The 16680-nt window shown below is 49.8% G+C and overlaps 1 protein-coding gene across 8 annotated transcripts in view; it reads left to right on the forward strand.

Annotated features, from left to right (window-relative positions):
* Positions 1-16680, forward strand: part of LOC146775830 (uncharacterized) — a 1003909-nt gene that overhangs the window by 600277 nt on the left and 386952 nt on the right. For 6 of the 8 annotated variants that reach the window (XM_085637695.1, XM_085637697.1, XM_085637696.1 and 3 more), the window contains one exon: positions 10364-10501. The exons of the other annotated variants lie outside the window; for them this stretch is intronic. In XM_085637695.1, the coding sequence (XP_085493821.1) occupies positions 10364-10501 (138 nt within the window). The remainder of the gene's footprint in view (positions 1-10363; positions 10502-16680) is intronic. 8 annotated transcript variants of the gene reach the window in all.

Consider the following 16680-nt stretch of genomic DNA (forward strand, 5'->3'; position numbering starts at 1 on the left):
TATCCCAAAGTGATACTCCCTAACATTACCAGTAATGTAACAGTTCTTACCAAAAAAGGTGTATACAGTCTCCTAGCCTGGAAAAGATTTTAGTGTTGTTCAATTTCTCCTCTTATCGTGGAGTGATTTACGATTTTATCTATTAGACACAATTGGAAAAAGAGTCCCATGAGAACCTAAAGAAGCGGACAGGTAATCCAAAAAGAGTGAAAGTCTGTGTGTTCATACTTGTAATGTCGGGTGATTGATAGGCGATTTAGTCAAACAGTTTTTAGTCATATAACAAGTTGTCTTCTATAGGGCCCGTAGATCCGATGGTGACATTGACATCCGTGTCACCCAATTCGCAGCTCTATCGTAGAAAGAAAACCATCGCCCTTACTTATTTTAGCAGATTAGTTGTTAAAGACATCTAAGTTGCGTTACACTTAACATTGAATATTTGTTATGTCTGCAGAGTTAACTTGTCTGGTCTTTGATAAGCAAATTTTTATTTCTTTATAGAAAGCAAAGTCAAGGATGACATACAACAATTTGTTGAACTTGGCATCAAGAAAACCAGTCATAAAAGCGCTGACAAGCCATTGCAAGCCCCACCCCTCCACCCCGTCCCCTGCCCCCGCACTCCCCACCCCTTAAAACAGACCCCCAAGCCATTTCCCCCACACATTACGGAATTTTTTGGGGCAGCCCCGAGCAGCATACAAAGAACACTCCTGAGCGGCACACCAATCCACCCCTCTTCTCCAGGTAGCACCCCTGGGCGGGTCCGGCTGTTTCCACATAGCCGCGATATCCCTTTTGGCCATTAGGGCAGTGGTCAGAAAGTACTTGTCGTTACGCGGCCGTCTAGCCCATCCGTTATGCCCAGCAGAGCCATTCTGGGGTCATGGGGGACCTCCCATCCCAGGACCTCAGTTAACTCAGCTTCAATCGTGGCCCAATAGCTCTCCAAGCTGGAACAAGACCATACCATGTGGAAGAAGTCTGCCGGAACTACCCCGCAGCGAGCACATGAGGCGTCCGGCCGGAGGCCGGCACGATATAAGCGGTCCGGGGTCAGGTAAGCAGTGTGGAGGTAGTAAAGCTGGATGAGCCGCAACCTAGCGGAGGTGGTAAGTGATCTGGGTGCCATAAGGGCATCCCTCCAGTCAGCATCATCCAGGGGACCCACCCAGGTCTCCCATAGTTGTTTCAGACCGCTCCAGTCCACCGGGGTATTGTTGATCAGAGATTTATAGATGCGGGATATACCCCCCTTCCCCAGACACCCCAACATCACCTGAGCCTCAGGTGGGCTATGGGCTGGCAACCTGGAGTCCAGAGGGACATGGGCCTGGATCGCATGACGCAGCTGAAGGTACTTATAAAATTGCGAAGAGTGCAAAGAGAAGCGGGTCTGAAGTTCCTGGAAGGAACACATATGGCTCCCCCGCCAGACATCCCCCAAGCTGGAGATCCCGAGTAGGTCCCACCGTCGAAATCCTTCAAGCCCTGCCACCTCCCGCAACCAAGTTCTGTGCCAAAGTGGTGTGATCAACGTCGTCCTTCCCGACCAGCGGGTATGCCGCAAGGCGGCGCGCCACGCCAGAAAGGGGGCCCGCACAACATCCGGAAGCGACCGGGAGACCGTCGCCCCATAGAGCATGTTTTGGATAGAGGAGAACCCGGTAAGCTGCACCTCGAGCCTGTAGGCCGGATCCTCCCACCCAACCGAAAACCAGTCGTGAATCACCAGCAGCTGGGTGGCCAGATAGTACAGGTAAAGATTGGTCATGCTCAGGCCTCCATCGTACGAGGGGACCCGGCAGCGATCTAAGGCCAACCGGGGCCTGCCGCCGCCCCAAAGGAATTTGGTAGCCATCTTGTCCAGTTCCCGGAACCACGGGCGCAGAAAGGGGCACAGAGTGTTTTGTAACATGTATAAGAACTTGGGGAGGATAGAGGGCGACCCTCCCCAACGGGTTCAACGGGAGCGACTGCCATCGAATCAGATCTGATCTGGTCTTGTTGACCACAGGGGCCACGTTGAGGGCCCAGCAGAGTTCCGGAAGGAGGGTGACCCAGATCCCCAGATATTTAAATGAGAGCTGCCGGAGGGGAATGTCAGATTGCCAGTCGAAACACTCCCTCGACGGGTGCAGCGGGACCAGCACGGATTTCTTGGGGTTCAGATGAAGACCCGACGCGTGACCAAACCGACGGAGAACCCGGCGGACCCGGGGCCCCGAGATCGCCGGATCAGAAAGATAGAGAAGGACATCGTCTGCGTAGAGGGCAATTTTGTCAGGGATCATACCGGGCCACTCCCACCCACGGATAATGGGATCCGACCGGATCATCACAGCCAGTGGCTCCGTGGCCAGAGCGAAAAGGAGGGGCGAGAGCGGGCATCCCTGTCACGTCCCCCAACCGATGGGAAACGGGCGGGATAGAGCCCCATTGACCAACACCCGGGCACGCGGACTCGCATACAGGACACCGACCATCGCGCGGAACCGGGGGCCGAAGCCCATGCGCTCCAAGACAACACCCAAGTAGGCCCACCCCACCGACTCAAAGGCTTTTTCAAAGTCGACCAGCAGAAGGGCCAGATAGGGGGAAAGGCGCCCTCGGTGTGCCAGGTGCAATCGCCGCAGGCAGTGTCTAGTCCCCCGATCGGGCATAAATCCACATTGGTCCAGGTGGACCAGGGAGGCAAGAGACGGGCGTAACCGCTGCGCAAGAATCGTGGCATAGATCTTGAGTTCGGTATTGATGAGGGATATCGGCCGGTAGTCGGAGCAGGACTGGGACGGGGGCTGCGTCTTGGGAAGGACAACTATGGTGGCTGTGTCTGTTTCATGCAGGAACGAGCCCTTCTCCACCACCTCTGCAAACAGGTCCCGAAGCCTCGGGGCCAGGACCTCACGATAGTGAGCATAGTATTCCTGTGGGAATCCATCCGGTCCCGGGGTCTTCCCAGGCGCCAGGCGGCTAATCGCCTCCTTGATTTCCTGCAGCGTAATGGGCAGTTCGAGGGACTCACAACTCTCCTGTCCCAGCCGCCCGAGCGTCGTCCCGTCCGCCCCCAGCAACTCCGCAAGGGAGATCGCAGACGCCCGGGGTCGGTATAACTGAGAGTAGTAGTCAGCAAACGTTTGGGCCATGGCCACCGAGACCGACCGTCTCGCCCGCAGGATCTGTAATGGCAGGAATGATCCTGCCCGCCCGGGGGTAGGTGGCCAGCCGGTGGAGGAGTGTACCATTCTTATCTCCCCATCCATAGACCCGGGCCACTGAGGAGCGCCACAGAGTCTTTGCCGCCTCCAGAGAGTGTAGGCATATCTCTTCCCGCAGAAATGGTGGCGTCCTCCAACACCCCCTGATCTCGCTCGAGCTCCAAAGCTTGGGCTACGCAAGCCGTGAGTCGTTGGGTTTGCGTACGTCGCTGCAATTGTACATGCCCCTTAGCAGCCCCCCTAATAGTCGCCTTGCCTGCCTCCCAAAGGATGGCAGAGGAGGAGACAGAACCCGCATTATGAGAATAATACTCAGCGATCTCGCCACCGACCACTTTCCGAAAGGCTTTGTCATGAAGGAACCAAGCGTTCAGACGCCACAGCGGGCGGGCAGAAAGGGGAGGCGGGCCAAGAGCAAGCAGCACCGGCGAATGGTCCGAGAGGCCTCTCGGGAGGATGCGCGCATCCTGCACCCCCGCGCAGTCGGTGGACGGAACGAAAATGAGATTGATCCGGGCATGGGAGTGGTGCGCCGCCGACGTGTGGGTGTATTGACGGGTCTGTGGGTGCCAAACCCTCCAGACATCACACAGGCCTTGAGATTCCGCCCAGTTCGACAGCTGCTTCGCGCAAGCGGCGCGGGTGGTGGAGATCGGTCCCGTCGAGTCCAGGTGGGGCGCGTAAACGGCATTGAAGTCCCCTCCTAGGACGATAGAGCCCGCCGGAAGCGTCGGGAGGAGGCCCGCGGCGTAAGAGAGGGCCGACGGTAAGAGGGTTGGTGCCGCATAAAGGGACAGCAAGGTGAGGGGTCGCCCCTCGAGAGTACCACAAACCGCCACCACCATGCCCTGGGGGTCCAAGTGCACCTGGGCCAAGACGAAGGGAAAGGACCTGCGGAGCAAGATTGCCACCCCCCGGGATCCTCTCGCAAAACCGGAGTGCCACACTCTATCATAGCCATAACGGGTGAGAAAGGGACATTTATTGCCAAGAAGATGGGTCTCCTGGAGAAGGAGCACATCAATCTCCGCACGTTGTGCATATTTAAGGACCGCCATGCGTTTGACCGTTGACATTCCAGGACAGTACGCGCATGGCAGCCTTAGGAACAGGCGGATCAGCCATGGTCTTGAACAGGAGAGAGGGTCAATGGAGGCGCGGCTGCGCGGGCCCCCGGGGAGGAGGGACAGCGGGACATCGAGCAAGAGAGCAGGTCAAAGGTTACATGATGCCGTGGAACAACAACAAAGCGGGAGTCACCCCCCACCAAAAAAACCCTCCCTAGGAGGAAGAAACAGCCCCAAATCAACCCCATACCCCCACCCCCCACCCTATACTTCGAGAACAGAAGCATCTGTCGCCCTAACGAAATGGAACAACCACCAAGCTAACTTGTCTGGTCTTTGGCCAAAAAATCGAGCAATAGTGATTCATATTTGTGAAATAATTAAAACTACATTTTATTTTATTTAATTAATTTTACACCCCGTGCCTGTTTAATTCACGGCCATTTAAAAAAGTCATAAAAGTTAGTTGCTGTATGCTTATGTCTAGCTAGTGTCCCACGTCTGTGTGGTCAACGGCCATCTTGAAATGGGAGACATATTTCATATGTTCCAAACTGTTCATTTTTAGTTAGTTAAAAGTTGCGTGCACTGCTTTACTGCATTGCATAGACAGCACTTAAAGTTAGTGCAAAAGTTTATTAACATGTCATTTCAAAACTAAATACCTGAGACATTCGCGAGCTACAGTACTCTGTCCTTAATTCATCTGAACCGTTCTTATAAGCAAACATCCAGAGGTCACCCCCCCCCCCCCAAAAAAACGAGCCAGGTCCTCGTATACCATTCACAGCATTTATAACTTACTTCAAGACAGTATCTCAGCCGGCGTGGTAGCGTGGCGTCCAAAGTTCGCATAAACATAGCGAACGCCGGCTCCATTTAAGTAGCCAGCTAATTGCCCACACCTGAGCGTATGGTTTAGAAAAGTGTATCCCCCCATGACATTTGTGGGGCGCCATATTGGGAAGACCAAAGATGCTTAGAAACTCATCTATGCTTCCTCATATTCGGAATACTGCTTACATAGTTATCCTCTTAAGACCAGAGGAGATCATGTTCTTGAATAATGGTATATCCAAGTAACAAAGTGTTGTTTTTATCAATTGAAAGTAAATACTTATTTCTCCTGTAATTAACGGCGGCCATCTTGTATCAGGTGCACGAATTTACGAGATCGTATTCCCTCTTTAAGCTATATTTACCCTTTTTTAAAAATAATAAACGCAGGCAGTAATGGCTAATATTGGTACAGAAATTAAAAAAAGATTTTTACATTGCTCTGCAGCACAGTTGATATTTGACTGAAACGCCAACCTTACATCCCATGCTTGTATGCATGGCGGCCATCTTAGGAACGACTAACCCAGCGTTTCATGCATTTCGAGTATTCATGCATGAAAGCATATTCAATTCCCATTGGTTAAGCACTGCGTTGTACCAATATGTTCCTTTCTATTTGGGGAAACATATCCCAAATTGCAAGGAAATGATATATGGTTTCTTATGAAATTCGAACATGAAATGTTAACCAAAATTGAAAAACCCACGTCATTCAAGGATGTCTCCGTTAGTTACATATAATCAAAAGACGTCTTGGGAAGGGACTTTATGTGGAAGTCTACAAAACCATTATCGCCCATTTGTGATTTTGGCTAATTATAGACAAGATTAATCCATCACGCTTGATGATAGAACCATCAAACCTTTATGAAAGGAAAAAATTAATTAAAAGGCGTCATTCACATGTGGAAAGCTTTTTTTAATAAGTTGTAATAAAGGAGTCATCTTTACAGAAGTTGTTAATTCTGAGACCTAGTAGCAAAACTTGTAATCTAGAGCTCCAAAAAGTTCAACAGAGTCAAGAAAATATATTTAAATATGTATCATGCCCAGGTATTTAAGGGCAATTGTCGTCACATAAAAGAATGGCCTTTCTGTCAAGACATTTAATAGATTACAGAAAGTGATAAATTTCACTATTTGTGTTCAGACCAAGCACTGTAGTCCTCAGACGGCATATCCAACCTGCCTCCGCTTTCCTTAGTGCCAGTTCCCTACCCCCACCACTTTCAGGTGCTTTAATATGGTCCAACGTGTGGAACCATATATCTATTTCAGTGGGGTGGTGCTCATTTATATGCATGGCCACAGGATATCTGTCATCCTTGTTTTTGATGGCCCTTACATGTTTTTGGATCCTGATCTTATGGCTCCGGATACTACTCCCTATATAGATTTTATTACAGGCACAGCCTAGCACATAAATCATATACGTGTTGCAGTTGATGAACGTATTGATGGTATACTCCCTAGTAGTGTTGTATCTAAATTTCAGTTTTTTATTGCATCCAAATTTACATATTGGGTACGTCCCACACACATGAAAGCCAAACAGTTTGCATGGCAACAATGTTGTGAGACTGGTCTTCTTATTCTTTACATAGCTGGGGCACAGTATCCTTTTAAGGGTATTGCCTCTTCTATACACTATTTTAGGTTTCTGTGCAACAGTGCCTGCAGGCATTTGGCCAGATGCAATTAGGTGGCAATTTTTGCGCAAGATGTTATATATGCGGGCACTGTAGGCATTATATTGTTTAATGAACACGATTTCTTTTGGTGCTTCTCTCTTATTTAATTTTCCCTGATGAGTCATAAGTGTGGATTTGCGATCTACTTTCATTACTCTTGCCTCAGCTTGTTTTAAACATTCCTGTGTGTATCCTCTTTCATAAAAATTGCGCTTTATGGTTTTGACACTTCTAACAAAGTTTTGTTCCTCACTGCAATTATGCCTCACCCTGATCATTTCGCCATAGGGTATGGCGTTAATCGTCATTATAGGATGTGCGCTATCTGCGTGGAGTACACTATTGCAGGCCGTTGATTTTTTATAGATGTCACTCTGTATGGTGTTCTTAGATATATACAGCTTTAAATCCAGGAAATCTATAGACTCCCTAGAATAGTTCATGGTCATTTTAACATTGAACCTGTTCAGATTGAGGTATCTATGGTATGTGAGCAACTCATCAACTCCTCCATTCCAAATCGATAAAACATCATCTATATATCTTCCATAAAATAAGATGTTGTCACTCCAATCTTGTGAACCTGGTCCCCAGGCATGCTCCGTCTCACACAAACCCATAAAAAGGTTTGCATAAGACGGAGCAAATCTGGATCCCATGGCTGTTCCTTGCTTCTGCAGAAAACACATGTCATCGTGTAGAAAAACATTCGTGGTCAAGATCATGCGGGCCACCTCAAGTAACATAAGTGTGTGTTCCAAGTGCTGTGCACTGCGCTTGTACAGAAAATGTTTTAAGGCACCTAGACCACATTCGGTCTGGATGCATGTATATAAACTCTCCACATCCATGGTGACAAACATTAAATCACTGCTGTCCCAAACAAAATCCTCCAGTTTACATAACCATCCCCACTGTTCTTCAGGTATGATGGCAAGTGTTTTTCAAAGAGAGATGTTCTGTAGGTCTTCCGGGTGAGGGAATGTCCCCCCTTAGTGGATCTTGAGGAGTATATAGATACATGGGTATCTAGAGTTATGTGCCTGCAAATATTTATACTTCTGATCCGTAATTAGACAAGATTCATGCCAGTCTCGTAATCTGGCATTAATACTTTTTTCTATATTGTCTATCGGGTGCTCTCTCAATTTGGCATAGCAATCAGTGTTTTGTAATTGCCTTTCAATTTCCCCCAGATAAAAACTAATCTGCTAAAATAAGTAAGGACGATGGTTCTCTTTCTATTATAGAGCTACAAATGGGGTGACACGGATGTCAATGTCAACATCGGATTTACGGCCCCTATATGCTGACTTGTTATATGACTAAAAACTGTTTGACTAAATAGCTTTTCATTCACCCGACATTACAGGTATAAATGCACCCACTTTCACTCATTTTGGATTACCTGTCCACTTCTTTAGATTCTCATGGGACTCTTTTTCCAATTGTATCTTATAGATAAAATTGTAAATCACTCAACAATAAGAGGAGAAATTGAACAACGCTAAAATCTTTTCCAGGATAGGAGACTGTATACACCTTTTTTGGTAAGAACTGTTACATTACTGGTAATGTTAGGGAGTATCACTTTGGGCTATAAGGTGAAGACACATAATATCAAATGGGAATATGAATTTGTGTACATTAAAGTAATGGTGCCCCTCCCCACCAGGGACACTTGACAGTGCTGAGAAACATATAAAGGGAACAGTGTTTACATGATATAATATTCACTTTTAAGACTATATGAAATGTGGTAAATTCAGCAGAAATTTCTAATGATTGTAGTATGGCAATGAGGACTCTCTGAAAGATTTTGTCTGATGCAGAGATGCGCTTAAGGAAAAGAAATGTAACATGAAGTTTGTATAACACAATGGGTGCGTTTTTAGAATAAATGGAGTGTATATTTTTATAATGTTTGTAAAGAAAAGATGTAATTGTTGATAAGTAATTTGTATATATGTACATTGTTTGTAGCCCTGAAGAAGTCCGCAAGAACGAAACGCATTGGCTATGGTTTTACCTTTGTGAAAAAAAAGTCATCAATAAAGAAATTGAGAACAACCCTGCTGAATTGCCCTTTTGCTGATCATGAGATTTAATCACGTCAAATGAATGTTTAAGGTGTAAAAAGGCTTTTCTTTGTGAAATTACTGTGTATTACACACATGAACTTGAACTAAGTGTGCTGGACCACTGTGTGGCTTTAATTTAGGATTAGGTTGTAGTCTGTGTGGAGATAATGAAGGAAAATTTATAGATGGTCTAATATAAATGTGAGATGTTCTAGTGAGTGAAGTAACCACTGCCAGCCTAGCTTAGGAACAAGTGTGTTTCCTGCCTGAAGCCTTTTAAGAAAATAGTGCATTGTGGCTGTAATTAAAACCTAGGGAGTAACAACACATGTAACAGGAAGTGTCCTCATGAGAGGTTATAAGAAGAGACAAGGCGGTACTAAGGAGGGACTGCTAAGCCCATTGACCAATGAAAAGCCACCATTTACAAAGGACAGGGACAGGAGCTAAATAAAAAGACAGGTGGAAAGTGGTCAAAGCTTGATTCCCATATCCTGAATACAGCATGTCTCGAAGAGACAGTGCAAGCGCTGCCTAGGCAAGACCTAATAAAACAATGTTACTTGACCAAGGTAGGGTGACAGAATGCTGAGAAGCAAAATCCAGGATCGGCCAGACACAAAAGTAGGACTAAGCCTTCTACCTTACTTCTGTATCTGGCCTGTCCAGATTTTTGCTTTTGCGCAGCCTTCTAAAAAAAAACTAATATAAATATATATACATTTATATTTACAGGGTACACTTAACATAGCTATGGCCAGACTATTAGCTTCTACCCTGAGTCCCCCTGCCCTCCTCTCTGTCTCCCCTCTGCTGCATCAAATGCATGCAGCCGACATCAACCTGCAGCGCTGCCTGAAACAGAAATTATTTCACAAATACATACCTTTCAGTTCTCCTTTGCTGGCTGAATTAACCTTTGTCCCAAATACCGCAAGATGTGTTTAAAATTAAGGAAAGCGTCAGGACACCAGGACAGTCCTCTGAAAACCCGGACTGTCCGGGTGAAATCTGGGACATCTGGTCACCTTAGGCCAAGACAAGCGCTAAGGGCAGTATTGCCCATGAAACTAGTATGCACTCATTAAACTGGGCAGCACTGTATTAGCAAGCAAATAAGGTGAGCCATTATCATGAAAAGGTACTTCTCTGGCTGCTGAGCAGCGAAGAATGAGAAAGTGATTTTCCTTGAATACGGCTTTCTCCGGTGCCTGAGCTGCCTGATTGGTTGATTCTTTTCTTCTTTTCTCAAGTTGCTTGGACTCACGAGAGTTGAATTCCTTCGCAGTTGTGGTTATTTGATATTGGTTGCTGTGCTAAAATAATGAAGAAAGTAAAGCATAATCTGAAGCCTCTAGTCCTGACAGAATTCTGCAATTTCGAAGTGAAGTAGAACACGTGTGTTTTATTACCCAGTTTAAAGGTACTGCGGACACCTAAGTGTATTTTTATTTCTTTTGAAGGCCATCCTGTTTTCAACCCGGACATGTCAATATGGATTAAACAAGTAGAAGAACCACATGTCAGCAACCATCGTGTTGTGGAAAGGCGCACCTCTAATCCTTATATGAAGAATAATTTATATGGGACCTCAATGCCTGGTAACCTAAATTAATAATGGATGTGCAAAACTAGAAACATGTTTGAGTAGAACAGAGATGCCACTTGCTAGCCGTTTAAGTATCAATGCATGCTCCACAAGGAACTATTTCATTGAGAAATACCGCACTCCTGGGCCTCAAGTCCCGTTCACTCCCCCTTAAAAGGGAAGTTCCAAACTGCAGACTGGCCAGTTCTCTTGCTTTGCATCATTTGAGGTTCTGTTCTTCGCATGAATTGTGGTATTGCAATTATGCCAGATGTGCTGATCAGAAGTGATCTTGTGTATTGTTTCTCCTTTTGTCAAGCAGTGCAATTCTTAGCCAGCGTGCAAAGTAAATTTAGCATTTAGAGCAGTCCCCAAGGGGACCCAGAAGAATTATCCGTGCTGAATTTCAGTAATGTGACATTCCACTTTTTTGCATGTTCATTTTTGGTTATTATTTTGGTTCGACATACCCTTCAGTTGGTTTTCAAGAACTGATGCCCCTCACATTTTGTGTATATTTTTAAATATTTTCTATTACTCTTGGCACAGTCATGAAGTATGAAACACTGGAGTGTTGGGGCTACTATGAGGGTGCAGAAGTGACATGGCTTTTAAGATTATCTAGGGATTTAAATTCCACTGCATTTTATATCCCAAATAGGCATCCAAATTCAGTTGTTGGTTTGCTTTTTTAAAAGGAATGTTAAGGTGCAACCGTTTTCTGCTAGTAGGATGACAGCATTCAAATCTGTGACCTTAAAGGTACAGGGTTTTAATTCTGTGGTTAAAAGTAAGACTTTGTTAAACTGGCTCTACAAGAAAGAAGTGATCCTGACGTGATCCGGGAATCACATTTCAGGCCTGAGGTTTTCACTACAGCGTTACTCTTCAGAAGTCAGCAAGACTCTAGAGGTGGCTATATTGTGGGAAAAAAAGTGTTATACATAACATTTCTATCATGTTTGCTGCATACAAAACTGGCTTGGCATGTGGTATCCAGAGACTTTTAAACTGCACCCGCATTAGATTCTTCTCTGTTTATGGACCTGTAAGAAATGACTATCTTTTGCCTTAACTGTTTTGCTGGCTGTAGATCTCTGTTCACTTTACCCCTGTTAACTGGTGGTAAAGTGCCTGTGCCCTTCCTTTCATATTGATAAAATTATTATACCCCTATTGGCATATTTAACTTACCTACAAGTCCCTAATATATGGTACAAAATGTACCCAGGGCAGTGCTTAATTTGTATAAAAAAAAATAGAAAAGTGTGAGGGCTCTCGTCAGGAGGCCACTGCAGCTTCCACCACACATTGCACTGCTATGCTGCCAATGATAGTAACAACACAAGTACTAACCATCACATTCCTAGAAGTGCGACAGTTCAGACTATTTCAGGTCCCCAAAGCTATAAGAATGGCTTAGGTGGCAGGTAACAGTCAATTTTAATGTATATAGCATTTATAATTAACTTTTGTTGTGGTCATCTCTAAATTAGCTGGACAGTGCCATCTTGTGGCAGGCTGTCACACATGCTGGTGCTGACAATTAATTGCCGGTGCCGGGCACCAGAAACCACCGGGTCAATTTAAGCACTGAATCTGAATCCTCACCTTAGAATATCCCCAGGCGTCAGGCTGGATCCGGAAAGATTTTTGTAGCAATACCCCTTGCACATCGGTAGGCGTCGTCTGTCGCTCCGTGTCCGTCGTCGGCGTCGTGCGCCGGAATGACGTCGTCGGAGTACTTAGACGCCGCCCTCACGCGCTGACGTCAGTTTTTCTTTTTTCCGCGCCAGTAAGCGCCGATCCGGGAAGAGCTTACTCCTAGTCATTTTATGACTAACTTTTTTGACTCTTTTGGTCTATCGACTCGACTCTGGTGCCGGTAGGATGCCTGGTTTCAAGGCCTGTGACGCCTGTCATCGCCTGATGTCGGTGACGGATCACCATCGCCGGTGCCTGTATTGCCTGGGGCCCGACCATGACGCGGAGTCGTGCCTCGATTGCCAGGCCTTGACGTCGAAAGCTAGGCGGGAGCGGTCCCGTAAGCTTCTCGAGCTTCGGCACTCAGCTCCGCGTCGCTCTCGGTCCCGGTCCAGGAGGAGGTCCAAGGACCGATCGCGGAGCCGCAGCCATCGTCATCGCTCGTCGGAGTCTTCGGGTAAGTCGAAGCACTCCAAGAAGTCCAAGAGACGACATCGCTCTTCGGACTCCCCTCGCCGGTCGCGCGACTCGGCTGAGGGTCAGCGTCCGTCCCCATACCTGCCGGTCCCTGGGACTGACGCGACTCCGGCGGAGGTCAGTGCCTTCTTCTCAGCCATGAGGGGCCTGGCTCCGCCATGGACGCCTGTAGGCGCGCCTTCGGGCCCCGCAGTATCGACTGGGCGACCTTGCGTGCCGGCGGCCCCGGCGCCGTCGACGGCTCTGGCCCCGACGCTGCAGGTCCCCGAGGGATCCAGGCCTGGATCTCGGTCGGCGCCGGTCAACCTCACAACGCCTCCTCTGCCGGCGCCGACACCGGTTCCACCTCCGGCGCCGTCTCCGGACGACGCCGTTCCCCGGTTCAGCCCCGGTCCGGACCCGACGCCGTTACGGCGCCATCCGACGCCGCACCCGACGTCGATGGATGACCATTTCATCTACCGTCCGGCTCCGATCGTTCCTCCTGTTTATCAGGAATCGGATGACGGGGGCGACTGGGAGGGGTCTGAGGATCCTCTGGCCCTCCAGGGTCAACTTGCACAGGACTGGGCAGACGAACTGGGGGATGCCAGTGGTCTGGACACTTCGCCGGACGCTGGCTTCATCTCTCCTCCGACTGTGGCCTCGGAGGAGGGTGCAGCTTTTTCAGTGGTGCTGCGCAAGGCGGCCGAAGCCCTAGGGCTGGAGTTGCCTGCTGTGGCCGTGAGGACTAACGTCCTCACAGAGGTTCTTCAACCGACAGCAAGCTCCACTGAGCCTCTGCTGCAGTTTAATGAGGCCCTCATAGACGTTCTGCAGGGCACTTGGTCCAAGCCCTCCACAGTTCCTCCTGTGGACCGGAACGTTGCCCGGCGCCACCGCCCTGCTCCGGGCGACCCCAGTTTCCTCTCCCAACACCCCACCCCCGAGAGTCTGGTTATCCAGGCCTCAACCTCCCAATCCTCCTTCCCGTCCGCTCCTCCGGATCGGGAATCCAAGAGGTTGGAACAGTTTGGCAAGAAACTGTTCTCGTCCCCGGGTTTGGGGCTGCGGTCTTTAAATACCGCTTGCCTTTTGGACAGTTATTCCCACTCTCTGTGGGATACGGTGGAGGACGTGCTGCCCTTGTGCCCGGTGGAGGCCCGGGCACGACTCGCTCAAGCACTTGCTAACGGTCGAGATGCAGCACGGCACGCCATACGGTGTGGACTTGACACCACGGACTCGCTGGGTCGGACGATTTCTAACACGGTGGCGCTTCGGCGTCACGCCTGGCTGAGGTCCACGTCAATTTCAGGGGATGTCCAGAGTTCCCTCATGGACATGCCCTTTAATGGCACTCGCCTTTTTGGTGAGAAGGCGGACAGTGCGCTGGCTCGGTTCAAGGACTCCCGGGCTACGGCCAAGTCCTTGGGTCTTTCGGCCCTGCGGCCGCAAACTTCCGCCTTTCGTCCCTTTCGTGACCAAGGAAGGGGCGCCTCCTCACGTCCGCCCAGCCACCGTCCGCAGAACCAACCTGCACGCGGTCGCGGATTCCGACGAGGCGGTACTGGAGGTCAACGTGCCGTTCAGTCCACATCCACCCCGGCAGCATCCGCCTCAAAGCCCTCCTAGTCCGAGCTTTCAGGCCCATTCAACGCCAGTGGGCGGCAGAGTTCGCCATCACCTGCTCCACTGGCGCTCCATCACGTCGGACAGGTGGGTGCTGCAAATCGTCCGAAGGGGCTACTCCCTCCCCTTCGAGACGACCCCTCCAGCCATGCCACCGCTGAACCACCGTATGTCGGGGGATCATTTGCAAAGAGGCTGTCGAGCGCGTTCCTGGTCCAGAAGTAGGTTGTGGTTGTTATTCCCACTACTTTCTGGTTCCCAAGAAGGGCAAAGGGGGCCTCCGCCCGATCTTGGACCTCAGGAGCGTGAACTCCTTCCTCCGGAAGGACCGTTTCAAGATGCTCACTTTAGCTCAGGTTCTGGCTGCCCTAGACCCTGGAGACTGGATGGTAGCGTTGGATTTGCAGGACGCTTATTTCCACATCCCCGTCCTGCCGGCCCACCGGCGTTACCTGCGGTTCACGGTGGGTCAGGAGCACTTTCAGTTCACTGTGCTCCCCTTCGGCCTCACCAGTGCCCCTCGGGTGTTCACGAAAGTGATGGCGGTGGTCGCAGCTCATCTGCGCCGATCAGGGGTTCCAGTCTTCCCCTATCTCGACGACTGGCTGTTGAAGGCGGGCTCGCCCCAGCAGGTCGTCTCCCACCTACAGACTACGGCTGACCTCCTGCACTCGCTGGGGTTCTCCATCAATGTGCCGAAGTCGCACCTGAGTCCCTCCCAAAAGCTCCTTTTCATTGGGGCGGTTCTCGATTCGGCGCAGTTCCGGGTCTATCCTCCGGAACAGCGGGTCCGGGACATTCAGGCCCTGATTTCCATCTTCCGGCCTCTGTCCTGGATTTCGGTCAGGTTGGTGCTGCGGCTTCTGGGGCTGATGGCCTCCTGCATCCTGTTGGTACCTCACGCCAGGTGGCGTATACGGGCTCTGCAGTTGGACCTGAAGTTTCAGTGGGCCCAGCATCGAGGCAACCTGTCCGACCATGTCTTGATCTCGGAGGGCACTGCGAACCAGCTGCAGTGGTGGCTCACGAATCGCGATTGGGTCAGCGGCAGATCCCTCTCCCTACCCCAACCGGAGCATGTCGTAGTGACGGATGCGTCCCTCCTGGGATCGGGGGGCCATATGGGAGAGGCGGAGATCAGAGGACTCTGGTCTCCGGCGGAGACTCGGCTCCATATCAACCTCTTGGAGCTGAGGGCGATCCGACTTGCACTAAAAGCCTTCCTTCTCTCTGTCCGGGGAAGTGTGGTGCAGGTGTTCACGGACAACACCACCGCCATGTGGTATTGCAACAAACAGGGCGGGGTGGGGTCGTGGACCCTTTGTCAGGAGGCTCTGCGCCTCTGGACATGGCTGGAACATCAGGGCATCACCCTGGTGGTTCAACATCTGGCGGGCTCTCTGAACGCCAGAGCAGACGAACTCAGCCGCCGGTGCATGATGGATCACGAATGGCGTCTGAACTCGCACGTGACGCAAGGTCTCTTTCTACAGTGGGGAGAGCCTTGGTTAGATCTATTTGCCACCGAAGAGAACGCGCAATGTCAGCAGTTCTGTGCGTTGGAATTTCCAAGGCGGCATTCGCTCGGAGACGCTTTTCGTCGCGAGTGGAGATGTGGTCTGTTGTACGCCTTTCCGCCTATACCACTTCTGCCCAGAGTGCTGAAGAAGATCAGGCGCGACCGGGCCCAAGTCATCTTGGTGGCACCGGATTGGGCACGAAGGTACTGGTATCCCGAGCTACTCAGTATGTCCATCGATCCCCCGATACGACTCAGGAGGACCTTCTGTCGCAGCAGCAGGGGACGGTCCTCCACCCGAACCTGTCCAGCCTCCACCTCCATGCGTGGAGATTGAGCGGCGACAGTTGATGCCATTTGACTTGCCTCCTGAAGTCTGTGATGTCATTCTGGCAGCCAGGCGTCCCTCCACAAAGACGGTATACGCCTGCCGGTGGAACAAATTTGTGACATGGTGCACAGCAAAGGCTGTGGATCCCCTTTCTGCCCCTCTTTCTGAGGTTCTCCTCTTTCTTCTTTCTTTGGCCCAGCAGGGCTCTGCTCTGGGCACATTGAAGGGTTATCTTGCTGCAATCTCTGCTTTCTTAAGGCTTCCTGATCAGCCTTCTCTTTTCAAGTCCCCTGTTGTCTCACGTTTTCTCAAGGGCATTACTCATATGTTCCTTCCTCTTCCATTCGTAATGCCTCAGTGGGACTTGAACCTTGTTCTTAATTTTCTGATGTGCGCTCCCTTTGAGCCCCTTCACAACTGTCCACTTCGTCTACTGACTTTGATAACTGCCTTCCTGGTGGCTATCACCTCCGCTAGGCGGGTGAGTGAGCTCCAGGCTCTGTCAGCTAAGCCTCCCTTCCTTTCGGTTCATCCGGATAAGGTTGTCCTC

This window comes from Triturus cristatus, chromosome 12 (assembly GCF_964204655.1).
Source record: "Triturus cristatus chromosome 12, aTriCri1.1, whole genome shotgun sequence".
NCBI classification, from domain to species: domain Eukaryota; kingdom Metazoa; phylum Chordata; class Amphibia; order Caudata; family Salamandridae; genus Triturus; species Triturus cristatus.